The sequence below is a fragment of the Polyodon spathula genome, chromosome 13, assembly GCF_017654505.1.
Source record: "Polyodon spathula isolate WHYD16114869_AA chromosome 13, ASM1765450v1, whole genome shotgun sequence".
Taxonomy (NCBI): Eukaryota; Metazoa; Chordata; class Actinopteri; order Acipenseriformes; family Polyodontidae; genus Polyodon; species Polyodon spathula.
This window is the reverse complement of record NC_054546.1, coordinates 11764742-11779196: the sequence shown is the minus strand read 5'-3', so window position 1 is coordinate 11779196 and position 14455 is coordinate 11764742. Positions and strand designations below refer to the sequence as shown.

General features: G+C 33.1%; 1 protein-coding gene across 3 annotated transcripts in view; it reads left to right on the top strand.

Moving 5' to 3' along the window:
- Nucleotides 1–712: 712 nt before the first annotated feature.
- Nucleotides 713–14455, top strand: part of LOC121325277 (paired box protein Pax-2a) — a 33954-nt gene continuing 20211 nt past the window's right edge. For 2 of the 3 annotated variants that reach the window (XM_041267711.1, XM_041267709.1), the window contains exons 1-5: nucleotides 776–907; nucleotides 3097–3262; nucleotides 5055–5252; nucleotides 10433–10518; nucleotides 10869–10988. In XM_041267711.1, the coding sequence (XP_041123645.1) occupies nucleotides 865–907; nucleotides 3097–3262; nucleotides 5055–5252; nucleotides 10433–10518; nucleotides 10869–10988 (613 nt within the window). In that variant the 5' untranslated portion in view covers nucleotides 776–864. Of the gene's footprint in view, nucleotides 908–3096; nucleotides 3263–5054; nucleotides 5253–10432; nucleotides 10519–10868; nucleotides 10989–14455 lie in introns of all 3 variants that reach the window. The other variant, XM_041267710.1, reaches the window with a different exon arrangement.

The following is a 14455-nucleotide window of genomic DNA, read 5'->3' as shown; positions in this document are numbered from 1 at the left end:
TTGTCCTGTTAATTTCGCTTCCTTTTTTTCTTTTCCCGAACTCTAAATGGTTTCCCCCTCGTCTGTTTCCCTCCCCTTTCGAAGTGTCAGATGAAGGGACCTCCTCATCTGGGCTCCAGTTTTTTGCGTTGGCGAATCACAAAGTGTTGGAATCTATTGCCTTTGTCTGACAAGTCATCCATCTCTAAGCAAGGGGAGATCTAGAGGGAGGGGTTGCTGCAGCTTTTAGAAACAGAGACACGGGGAGAGGGGCTTCATTCTCAACCCAAAGCTTCTTGCAAGCACATCCCACCTTCAAAAAAAAAAAAAAAAAAAAAAAAAAACCACAAGACACTTTCAGTGTGTCCATGTTTTCCCTGTCACCTTTATATACATATCTGATCAAACCCAAGACCTGCCATCCAGACCCAACGACATCATAAGGAGGAATTTCTACTGCAGTTTTAAAAGAAGACGCAGCGAGACTCACTGAGCAGAACCGAATGTCTTGTCTCGTCAGCATGTGCCTTGAAATCATCCAATAATTTCCAGATTTGGTACATTTTGTTTATAAATCTGTTGTTATTTAAAGTATCGGTCATGTTCTTCACCTGACACACCTTCCTAATCTCTTCGGTGCAAGGACTCGACTGAAATACGCGAGAGCGCAACTTTGCCGTTGTGTTTTTTTTTTTGTTTTTGTTTTTTTTTTTTGTTTTTTTTCTTCTTCTTCAGAAGTTGCCTACAGATCGATTGAATTCGGACACAGACTGCTTGGTTTTGTTCTTATCTAGTAGCATAGTTTTCGTTTCCTTGAATTTAAAGCTGCATTATCAAGGCGAAACGGCGGCTTCGGTCGATTATCTTTCTTTTCTCTGCTATCCTATGGATATTCACTGCAAAGCAGACCCGTTCTCAGCGATGCACCGTGAGTACACAAATAGTTCTTATTGTAAACCCTGCATGTACACGCATGCTGTTTTTCTGATATTGTACTTATTGCTTTGACAACGAGGAATACATTTGTGAAATATATTTTAATGTATCGTACGTACTGTGAAATCACGTTGATTTGATTTTTAAAATGTGTGTTTGGGGGGAAAAAATACATACAGTTACTCAGGCGAAATCTATAGCATGCACATACGTTCCCACAAACAGAATTTAGAGAACAAATCCTATATCTATATGGAATATTACTGATGTATTTAATATCCTATAGGTCGGTGTTTGGCTTTGTGATTAGATCATTTACAATTAAAAAGCCGTGAACTTTGGATCTATTTACAGGTGTAATTTTAACATAAGCTGCGAAACGTAAATATATATATATATATATATATATATATATATAATATATATATTATATATTTATATATATATATTAATATAATAAAATAGCGTAAAATACAGTTTCAACTTCCAATACAGTTACGTAGTTGTAAATAAAGAAGTCTAAAGATTGGAATTATTATAGAAATAAATAAACAACATCATTGTTGGCGCTAATGTATAACTTCCAGTATATAATTATAAATACTAATAGAAGACGTTTGCAAGGCATATATTAATCACGTGTTTCCTATGTCACCAACACATATAGAAAGCAAGTGCTCTGAAGAATTCTGCAAATTACACTAAGTGAGGTGATTTAGTAATCTAAGCTAGGCTTGTGTACCATGCAATATAATTATCTACAGAAGAAAAGCTCCTTGAAAACTTTGGTCAAAAAATGTGGCAGAATATATATAAAACCGTATTTTGCTAATCTAACCACACTGGAATATTTTTATTAGAATAATATATGTGTAATCGTTTTACCTTTACTACCTTTAAATAATATGTAATATGAGTTATCAAGGCTCGCTTTAATTATTTATGATAAATGGCATGGGGAAATCAAACAGCGTGTAACTTTATACCAACAGCATGTGCCGGGCTGGAGAGGAACTATCTAATCATATTCTATTTGTATAAAATGAATGCAAAATGACTTGAGTTTGATGGGTACAACTGTAATTAAAAGAACTGAGTAGAAAATAATTCTATAATTTTTAAATGGGAAAAAGAAAGGGGAATTGTTGTGACTATGTTATATTGATTTAGGCCTTGACATTTCAGGTAAAAAGACGGGTCTCAAAAATAAACACAATGTTAAAATGTCCAGATGTCCACACAGTTCAATTTTAGAGGAACAAAAACGTTTAAAAAGCCGTACTATTTTGGGAATATCACGTTAAGTTTGACATGTTCATTGTGTTAATGTACAGGGTGTTAAACTGCAGGTGACGCACTGCGTTTCTAACACTACCTGAAACTATAAAGGGATTAATAATGGATATAACAGGAATTCAACTAGGTTTGGAGATACCTGTATGTTTATATAATGGGTATAATGGTTAAAGGTGTTAGATTTTTTAAAAAGTATTATATACTTATGTTTTGGCAGACTAAATGACTAATAGTCTTCTTTTACCATTATTCAATGTTAAATAAACAATTATGTGTTTCTTTGGAATTATATTTAAGGGTGGACTTCTGAGACTATAGATAAACAAGAAAGTATGAACAAGGTGTTATTGATATTAGAGCTATAGAGAAAAGTGAAGCGGTTTAATTAAAGTGAAAAGCGAGCTCCATTCGGAAGCCGGTGATGAAAACGAACAGAAGTAAAATGCATTTGTAAAGCAACCTATTTGTATTTGTGCAATGCTGACTTTGTGTTTTTTTTTTTTTTTTTTAATGGAAAATATAATTCGTTTCTCAAAATATAAGCAATTGCTTTCCTGTAATTAATGGTATTGTATTATATTTATTTATTTTGTTTTATACGCGAAAGAGAAACACTGAAAAGGTAGGCCGATAACACCAGCCTATATTATGATCATGTTGTTATATTGTGATTAAACTGAGATATAATTTCCCGCATACTGTTGGATATTTTTGTTATCCTTTAATCGGCTAATTTTAATCGTTACATTTCCCCGCTCTCTGATAATTTACTTATATTATCTATTTTCTTTTCTTTTCGTGTATTTGTTTCCTATGTGCATGGTCTCCTCCGTCTCCTCATGTATGTAATGTTATGTGTTTTTGATGTTGTTGTTTCCCATATAGGGCACGGGGGTGTAAACCAGCTGGGAGGGGTGTTTGTGAATGGCAGACCCCTACCTGATGTGGTGAGGCAGAGAATTGTCGAGCTCGCCCACCAGGGAGTGAGACCTTGTGACATCTCCAGGCAACTAAGGGTTAGCCATGGGTGCGTTAGCAAGATCCTTGGCAGGTAAGCAGCCAAATCCCTTCCCGTTTAAAAAAAAAAAAAAAAAAAGTTAAATTAACAATAATGGTGCAACTGAACTGCATTTCTTCTGTGGTAAATCCCTATGAAATCCAGTGCTCCTTTTAATAAATCTATCCACGTTTGGAATTACGGTGTCATACAAATAAAAAGAGTTGATAAATCCTGTTAAAACACAAGACTAGGAATTATAGTTTATGCTTGGCAAGATTTTATTTGTTTATTTATTTACACATGATGAAGTCGACGTTTTGAATTAAATCACCTTAATATAATAAGGACACAAAAATTAGCCGCGCGCGTACTGCGCAGCAGGTAAGTCCAGATTCATTGAATGTCCCCTTACCTAAGTCCATCCGATTTAAATTGAGAAATATAACCAAAACACGTAATACCTAAAGGGCATATCCATCTTGAAATTCCTAAAATGAAATAGGATTGCTTGATGTTAATCCAGGCTATTTTAATAATGATATGGGAAGGGGGGAGGGACAATTTTAATTCTGATGATTTTTGCCAGTAAACTGACAAAAACACAAATGCGTAACAATAACTTCAAATTCCATACATGCACATATATCGAAAGCTCATTGTGGCACAAATGCAAATATAAATAGACCTAACAGCAGCAATCAGAATTCAGTGCTGTACTGAGATTCCTTAATGTGCGTTAGTATGAAAGTTTTTGAAATATTTTTTCAGCTATCAAAAGGATTTAAGAAGGTATATCTTTTTTTTTTTTTTACTTATTTCTGTCATTCTCTGAAAAATAATAATGCTTAGGAAACGTTTTTAGTCAAAAATGTTTTTAAAAATGGTTTATTATTATTATTATTATTATTATTATTATTGTTATTATTATTATTATTATTATTATTAGTAGTAGTAGTAGTAGTAGTAGTAGTAGTAGTATTTATTTATTTATTTATTTATTTATTTCTTAGCAGACGCCTTTATCCAGGGCGACTTACAGTTGCCATCGTACAGAAAGAGACATGACATGTACTGTGCATATAATTATTATTATAATAAATTAATTATTATTATATATTATTAATATTTTATAATTATAATATAATTTTAATTATTAAAATGTTTAACAAAATAGTTTGTGACAGATTACAGTTAAACATATCAATTTCCAACATAGCTGATCAGGCTATTCTTTCGGCGTTTCTAGTACATTGTTTTCGCTAAATGCACATAAATACATGGATGTATGTCCAAAAATGGGAGTGTTATTTATTAATCTCATTTCAGAAAGAAAGACGCTTCTTTTTATTTTCAGAAGGGTGTTTTTTTATCATCCATTCTCTCTCTTTTTTTTTTTTTTTTAAATTAAAAAAAACATACAAAACTTGTCTCTTCTGGGAGTGCAAGAGCCGCCACCCTTGAGAAATAATCAGGAAACCGAAACAATCAAGGTTTTAATGTTCTGCCTAAAAAAAACAACCAACCTACCAAACAAACAAACAAACAAAAACCTTTGGGACATGTTAATGTATGACATGCGATGTGTTGCAATGTTGTTTTGTGAAATCTGCTGGGTTTACGGACTGGTAAGACAAATGCAAACAGTAACTTTTAAGCTCAATAGCGGTGCTATATCCGCGTGAAATGAAAGCACCAAAAATTGGATATATTGTTATACATTGCAATGTTTCTTACGGTTGAACACACATGTACAATGTATGTATGTATGTATGCATGTATGTATGTATTATTATTATTATTATTATTATTATTATTATTATTATTATTATTATTATTATTGCAGGTACTATGAGACAGGCAGCATTAAACCCGGAGTTATTGGTGGTTCCAAACCTAAAGTGGCGACCCCCAAAGTTGTGGATAAAATCGCAGATTACAAACGCCAGAATCCCACTATGTTCGCGTGGGAGATCAGAGACAGGCTGCTGGCAGAAGGCGTCTGTGACAACGACACTGTCCCCAGTGTGTCATCCATCAACAGGTAAAAATAATAATAATAATAATAATATATATATATATATATATATATATATATATATATATATATATATATATATATATATATATATATATATATATATATATATATATATATATATATATATATATATATATATATATATATATATATATATATATATATATATATATATATATATATATATATATATATATATATATATATATATATATATATATATATATATATATATATATATTGCTATAAATATTGATTATCAATAATAACACTAACGTCATTTATAGAAAAACACAATGTTACACTAGCATCTCTCATTTGTGACAATGTGTACTGCACCCAATGTGTAATCAGCATAAGAAATAATAGAATGTGTCTTCAGTTTAGAGCAAAGGGTAAAATAAAATAAACAAATATCAGCACAAAAAAAGACAAATCGGTTAAACAACTAAAGAAAAGTTACAACAAGCAGTGCGTTCAATTTCTTTATTTATTTTTTATATCTATTTATTTATTTTACATGTACTTAGCTTTGGAATTATTCAAAAGAAGTAACAGGGTTAACACATGACTGATACACAAAAACATGATGAAATGTAAATTACCATCAAAGAATTGGGAACCTAATTGAAAATATATAGACTTTTACTAAACGATGCGTGTAATTGAAAGCAATATAAATGGAAATGGAAGATGCGGCTTTAAACATGATATTTTAGCTAATATCTTCGTAAATGAATCAAACAAAGAAATGCCCAGTCTGGTTGTTTTTTTAAAAATTGTTAAGCTATTATGTGTTTTTAAATCAATTCAATGCGAACAGTATATCATTATCTTTTTTCAATACAAACGTGTATCTATAATGCATATTTTAAAAGTCTTAAAAAACTTAGATTTTTTTAAATACCCCCTGTTCACCGAGGGTGGTCTGTATAGTGCAATTCAATCCCAAATCCTTCAACAATCAGTCCTTACAGAGGTAGATCTAAAGCTGAGAGCACCACAATCACATCTGTCTGGATGAAAACCAATCAATACTCTGTAACCAGATCCACTGGCAATGGGAAATAGACAGCACAATAGTTCAATATTAAGGCTAATGTGCAAGAATAGGCAGTTTCTTCATTGTGAACTGATAGTTATGTTTCCAAATAAACTCAGACCACATCTGAAGCAAAAATCCATTACATAACAGCATGGCAATAGGGCTACCTACAAAATAGTAACAGTATTGCATGCAGGTCTCACTAATAACTATTGAACCTTATTCACTATTAGTCTTTTGACACCTCTTGTCGAACCCAACTGACGTTTATTTTGAATGGAAATACACTTTCAATCAAAACAGCTTTTTCCTGGATAATAAAATAACAGTTTAATATTTATATTAAGGATTTGGAAGAAAAAAATATATATATTGGACTAGATAGTGTTACAGTAGCACTTCAAAACTTTCCTCCTTGGACAGTGGAATGAAAGTACACATCTATCTGAAAAAACAAAGTGAGCAGTTATGACTTTATTACCTTGGAGTAATGTTAATTATATAAGCATCATATGATTTCAAAATGAAATCAAATGAAAGCAAATGTTCAACGAGATCGCAGCACAGAAAATATTCTTCTAAAAAGTTAAATAGCACTCACAGTTCATAATTGCACCTCAATATCTAAAGCTGATGTCACTCAATTTTTCATTTATAATATTTAAAGGTGTGGCACATGAAGCCATAGCAACCACGATGCAGAAGCTCTTCAGCTATCAATCACACATGACTTCTTACTTTAAGATGTTCTGTATACTTTAAACGTTAACCCTATTGCAACTAAATGTCTCACTTGTTTGCGTGTATACTGAAGGCAATTAATCAAAGTAAACTCAACATGCTTTTTGCTCCAGTAATTGAGTGTTTTGTATAATGAAATTGGGCTGAAGTTTTGGACAATCTGGTTTTGGACAATCGGATGGCAGCTTTATGCTAAAGACATTTTCGTTGACAAAAGCATTTTCCTCTCTTTTAATTATAAAAGTAAATGGATGGATGGATAGATCAGGTAAAACCATGGATACACATCCGTCTAATCTGTTTGCTCCATGTAGACCAAATGCTTGGCTTTGGTCACCTTGTAGAGCTCTAACCCCTTTCTTGGCTAAGTGAGTTAAATTATAACCAGATTTTTTAAATGCCAGTGTTAATAACAAAGCCTCACCACCCTTGTGTCTATGCCGGAAAGATACATGGCTGACCAAAGTTTAAGAGGAGGTATCTAAGAAGGAGAGAAAGGAGAAGGGGAAGCGAGCAAGACTGGGAGTAAACCCCCTACTCAGGAGCATGAGTAATGAACTTTGCTTAGGAGGCACTCTTCCATAGAGCTGGCATCAGCATTACATTTTAATGAGCTGATTGGAGAGCAAGGGTAGCCTCACACAAGATAGCAAAAAAAAAAAAAAAAAAAAAAAGTTGAAAAAATTCATTTCATGCCCTGTGGTTGCTTTAAAAAAGGACAATTTGAGCAGGTTTGAACACATGTATGTGATCGTTTTTAAATGTGCATTAATCGTATTAAAAGACCCCTATAAACTTTTCATTTTTAATTAAAGTCAACTGAGTGATTTACAAATGGAGCACTCTATGAGCCTTTGTTTATGTAGGAAATTAAAATGTAAATACAATGGAACGTATTTCTATTACTAAAGGAACTTCAAGAATCTGTTAGTTTTTTTTAATTGCCTCCAGAATAGTTAACTGTGATTATCACTTTTTGTATTAACAAGCTTTTAGTCTAAAATTCAGCATTTAGTTGAAGATATTTATGAGCGAATTATAGTTTGAGTAAAAAAAAAAAAAGTTTTAACTAAAATTGATCAAAAATCTTTAAAAAAAAAAAAAAAAAAAGAAAGCATCACTTGGGTCTTTGATAATCTGAAATTTCATGCCACCTTTAATTTATCAGCTGTTAAAAACTGCAGAAATTTAAATTCACACTTTCATAAATATAAAAAAAATAAAATAAGCAAGCAAGCGAATCGCTTTACAGAAATGTCCTGTTTTTAAGTTAAATTAAGTAAAGTACTGACGTACTGTTAATATATATCTATATATATAGTTCAGGACAATTCAATTATAATGTCTATCTTAGACACGGATATATATATATATATATATATATATATATATATATATATATATATATATAAAACATTCATTTATCTCACTGTAAATAAAATATAATATTTTCTTCCCATCCATTAAAAGTCATTTCTGTGTCAGTGTAGACCAACAGAGTGAATCTAGTCACTCTCAGGCTGATTTTTATTAAAAAGCAGGTACAGCAATACAGTGCAAACAGGTTTGAATCTACAGCATAAATTGGACATAAGAAAAGAGACACACTACCTCAAGGTTTATGTTCTAAGGAAACTGACCTCAGGTCTGTTGACAAAAGAGGATGTTCTAGCGTTAAACACTTTTTTCCCTGCATGAATTATTAAAGATTACACAGAGATACGGTTGTACTTTGTGTTAGAGCTGCTACAAGGAATTGCCACCAAATACCTGCTTGTAGACATTAAAAAAAAAAAAAAAAGGTCCTCAAAATCTCTCAATGGTATCGATTCAGACTCAAAGTAATTTTATTATTTCTTCAGGGAATTTTCAGCAACAGCTGAAGTCATTAATTCACCCTTCCAAATTGCTTATTCAATACTAGGAACAAGGATTCCAAATAAAGGCCTTGAATTTATGTGGCTCACATGAGTCAAAGGGTCAAACAATTGTTATGAAGGGAAGTTAAAAATCCAAATAAAATATTGATATGTGTTTTCTAGAAAAGGCTTGTAGCTTTTGTTGCCTTGCCCTAAGGACAGTGCATTGAGTGAAATTGGAAGCTACCTAAGTCATTGAAATCAATGGAGGTGTGATGTTTATAGACTGTTTTGATCATTAAATCTTAGTTGCCCTGACACTAGTAGGGAAGTTCATAATTTCAAACTAAATTAAAAAAAATATATATTTTACTATTCCGCAAGTCAAATGAACACATATATATATCATTTGCTTTTAAGGCATTATTTCTCCACCAATGCATTAATTAAATATGCTAATCAAGTATGTGAGTTTATTTTCAAGGTTCATAAACTGTGAGAAGGTTAGGACTCTTGTGTGTTCGAAAAATCAAAATTCTATTGAAAAACTTGCGACTATTTTTTACATTTTTATACAAAAAGGTTTAGAATTTTACGGTTAATGTTTCAGCTAAAAGTTGAACTCTAAAAATTGGATACTTGAACTTTCATGATTAACTGTTTCAAAGTTTACAAATTATTGTGGCAGATAGCCTCTTTTTTAAAGTGCCAAACAGATTAAATTAATCTTATGCTGGAGTAAGCTTGTGCACAGCAATAAGGTACTATTGCTTTCCTGTCACATATAATTTATAGCTTTCCATTTGCATCTGTTCGCCTGTGAATAATCCCCAACTTTTTTATCCCCAAGCCCCGATCAATAGAATCTCATCTGCATTGGCACTTGTGGCTGTTCAGTTATAAAGAGGTGTTTGATTTGGGAAGATCGAAGCCAAGAGTGTTGGGTGCTCCTGTGGATGCTACAGAAAGAGAGAGGGAGAGAGGTGGTGGGGAGAAGGGAAAGATGATTAGTCCTGGGCCAGGTAGAGTCACCGAAATTGATCACTGATCTGATTTCATGGTTTATTTGCAAGATCATTCAAGCCAGATTGTATGCATTTCTTACCTTAATTCCCTTTTCAAATTTGAAATTAAAAGTCACATATACCAAAATAGTTTTTAGGACGGCTTTAGCTAAGGATTTCACACGGTCATATTCAACTCTTTCCTCATAAAAAAAGAGCATAAAGCTATGGTCAAGTGCACAAACAAATTCCATCCTAATTTATTTGTAAAGAATGTGTTCAAATCCAATCCTTACCCACATTAACAAATGGAATGAATCATGCTTGACCTGCCCAGCTTGTGATGTCTGTTTGATCCACGTCCATGACCACATGTAAGGGCCTGGTGAGGTTGTTTCTTTGTCTGAAATTTGAATTTTGGGCAGACATATTGGTGTGCTCAAGTCATTTTAAACAGTTGTCCAAAGAGAAATTATCATGGTTTGCATGCTGTAGATTATGTTTTAACAATTTACTCTTATTTATACCGTGCAGGATTATTCGGACCAAAGTTCAACAGCCTTTCCACTCTTCCCCAGATGGAACAGGGACACCGCTTTCAACAACAGGCCACACCATAGGTAAGCCAGAAAAAAAAAAAAATTATATATATTTGAAATGTCTAACTCTGCATGCATAATTGAATACAGGCGGAGTTTTAATTCTGAACTCAGCAAAGAGACTTTACATATGCCAATGTTCAAAACTGAGGGAACAAAAGTCATTATTATGCAGTGCTAATAGGCTATGTCCAAAGCTAACTGCTTCAACCCTGAAAAAAATGAAAAGTGATTTAATCAGCAAGCTATATGTATGAAGAACGATCACAAAGGTAGAAAATCTCGGTTCAAAGCAGTTCTATAACAGTTTATTCTTCTTAAAGTATTACTCACTTCTCAATTATTTTAAATAAAATGTTCCCCTTTCTCAGTACCAAGCACAGCCTCCCCGCCGGTATCCAGTGCTTCAAATGATCCAGTTGGATCTTACTCTATCAACGGCATTCTGGGTATTCCACGGTCGAATGGAGAAAAGAGGAAACGAGACGATGGTAAGAGGAAAGGGGATATTAAGACTTGTTTGTTTCATGCCTTGTCACCTTGTCACCTGTAGGTTAGCATTTCAAGCTACAGGATCCACTCCTCTCATCTGTTTGTTTAAGTGGCTTAGATTTTCTGAAGTCTTGGCTCTGGTCCTTTCCATTGACCTGCAGATAAATTTAGCTTTACCTTTTTAATTTTAAAATACTGGTTCTTGATTTCATGCAATGTGATACACAAAGAAGTGTAAATTATTAGGCAGCATGGTCCTCGCGTGGCATAATAAAGGGATACTTTGAATGGATGTGCAACAGAGCTTAAGGTGTTCCATGCATAGGATATCACCATTACATATAGAGTCCAGAAGCCAGAGCACATTTGGAGGTCTTGATTTAAAGTTTAATGACTTTGGAGGTGCACACAATTTGGAGGTGCACACAATTTTTTTTAATGCTGCTTGGTTTATTGTTAGAATAGCAACACACACAAACTAGTATTTATAACATATATGACATTGTAATATAATTAGACTTTTGGACATCTAGAACTGGGGTGGAAGATAATCAATATTCTTTTATTTTTATGACAATCATTAGTCGGAGTTATTCTGTTTGCGGAAGGTGAAATGTGTTTATGCAGCAAAATAATAATCATGCATCAAGTTAACAAGAAAGCCCATGATTTTTAATCGACATTTAGAAAAGGAATACTATCACAGCAGCTTATTTGACTAATTAGACAAGAATGCTAACACTATTGTGTGTTAAAGAAAGAAGAAAAAAATCCAAAAGCACCAATTAGGCCCCTAAACCTTTATTTCTGCAAAGAGTGGAATTCATTGAGAGATCACAAGTTTATTTTTAGGCAAGGGTTTCATTCATTGTGAAAAGGTTAGGACAAAACCATTGGAGCCAAAAAAAAGTTAGCTGAAAGAGCTGCACAAATCATCATCATTATCTGGCTCCTTAGTCAATTCAAAGCAGAAAACACTGAAGACTAAGGAAGAGAGTTCCTTTTTTATTTCAAGTCTTGACCTCCACTTTTGTCAGTCTTGTCTTGTACAATTAATCTTGGCTGAAATGATTAAGAAGAGTTAGGATAATTACATGTCAAGATGATGTAGCCAACCACCCAGGTCAGCTGGAGAAAGCACTGCTGATGTGGAAGACATTTCAACTCAGCGGCTCAAGAAGAATGATTTTTTGAGTGAATGAGTGAGTAGATACAGGCAGCCAAAGGGCTTATAGATTATCGGTTCTGCAAGCAATAGGCTTTTTAATATTATTGAATAAACATCACCCATGTGAGAAATCGAGCAGGTGGAATAACACCGAGGGAGTTTGAGGGACTGATCTGGTTGGAAATAATTTATAAAACCGCCATTTATCAATGCAGGAAAGCCTTATATCTCTGTTCCGCCTCTTCTCTGCGGTGGGCTGCCAATCAGGGAGGAAAATAGTATACTGTAAGTTGGGTTCCCAAACATTTGCTTTGTTTGGACAATCACAGAGCAGCATAGACTGAACACAGGTGGGGATAAAGATAAGAGAGAATATAACAGATTGCAGTAAATCACCTGGAGCAAAACTAAATATAGCCATAACTGGCCATTTTACAACACTAAAGTAATTAATGCCAAATGACATCATTTTATAGCAGCAGTCTGTGATTGAATTTCTATACTAGATACATTTTATTTGTATATTTATTTTACTGATTTAGCTCTTTCCCAAATCCCAAAGGGAAATCCACTGGTCAGAAGCTGAATGGCAGGAGTAGATTAAGATGTATCTTGTCAAATGCCAGTCATTCTCCAGGTCAGAGTAACTCAACCTGTATTTTTATTGAGATTGACTCAGGGGAAGGTAGGCGAAGGCATTAGTAGAGAAGAAAGGATTGTTTTAGAAAATGGTGTGCTTTTGTTTTTGAGATCCATGTATTTCCACAACATCTCTGTTTTGAATTATCAGCTTAATGTGCAATTACCCTTGCTTAACTTGCTGCAGAAAAGGATGGGGTTTATACAGGGTCACCAGTCAGTTTACTTAACACTTGCCTCTCCCACATAAAGAAGGGAGTTCCTGACTGCTTAAAATACCAGTTTGTGGGTGCAGTATTGCTGTCTTAAAGACTAATTAATGATTCCCATGTGGAAAACTAATAGAGATCAGTTTGTTCTTATAAAGCCAAAAGCATAGTGGAATTCTGTTAGTAAACACTTTGTTTACTGCATGCATAGAGTACAAAGAGTGAACGTTATCTCTGTCCCTTTATTATATGGATAGTGTTATATACTAATATTATTGGAGTTTGAGCGCTTTGCAGAAATTACCATGATTAAACTAGCAATTAATACTAATCTTTTTAACATAAGTCAGCATTCTAATCATTATAATACCTTTACCAGTATTATTATTATTATTATTATTATTATTATTATTATTATTATTATTATTATTATTATTATAATAATAATAATAATAATAATAATAATAATAATAATAATAAGTCCCATATAAGGTACTTATAAAACCCATGGATATTTATTACCCTATGTATACATGTAGAACACATTGTTTCCCAGTAGGAAAGCAGTTTCTGGATTGGGGTCTCAAGAGAAATGCCACATCTTGTATCTCCAGATCTCTTTGGGTCTTTTGAAATACCAAACTGCTGCATATATATATATATATATATATAGATATATATATATATTATATATATATATATATATATATATCTATATATATATATATATCATATATATATATTAAGTCAGATAAATTTTGCACTTTTCCGGTATGATGATTTTAGCATATTAACCTATGTGGATCTTGCTCTGCAAACCCACATGGACAATCTTCTATGGGTTTTAAGAAAGCCTTTCATGTAATAAAGTATTGCACACACATTTTTCTAATTCACTTGCAAGCATATTTTGTAATTCATTTGCAAGCAGACACATATATCTCCTGCAGCAATAAGGGACCTTCAGTTAGCAAGTAAAACAGCATTTTTCTTTCTACATTAAAGAAACCATTCTTAATGAAAAAATAGGAAATACACATTATAGAGGTACTCAGTCAAGCCCCAGCATCTACAATTTTAATAATCAGGCCCTAATGAAGACTTGAGGACTGGTTATTTGAACCCCCGCCAATCGTATAGAAAGCTATTTGTTATTTAAACGTAGTCCTTATTTCACACTGAGACACCAGGGACACTGTATGACAGTTAATACATGGTTTAAATTTCATAGTAGCACAGTAGCCTTAGGCTACCTGAGACTTGTTGGGTTTAGCACTGTATATCTCAGCTTGATTAGATACTAATAACATTTAGAGAGAAAAAAAAATGCAGGCGATTTAAGAAAAGATAAGAAATGGGTCAGACAAATGATAGAATTGTAGTCCAGATAGCCTGGCAATGCCAAAGCTGCAATCTGGTATTTTGCATCTCCTAACTTCTCAGTCAGCAG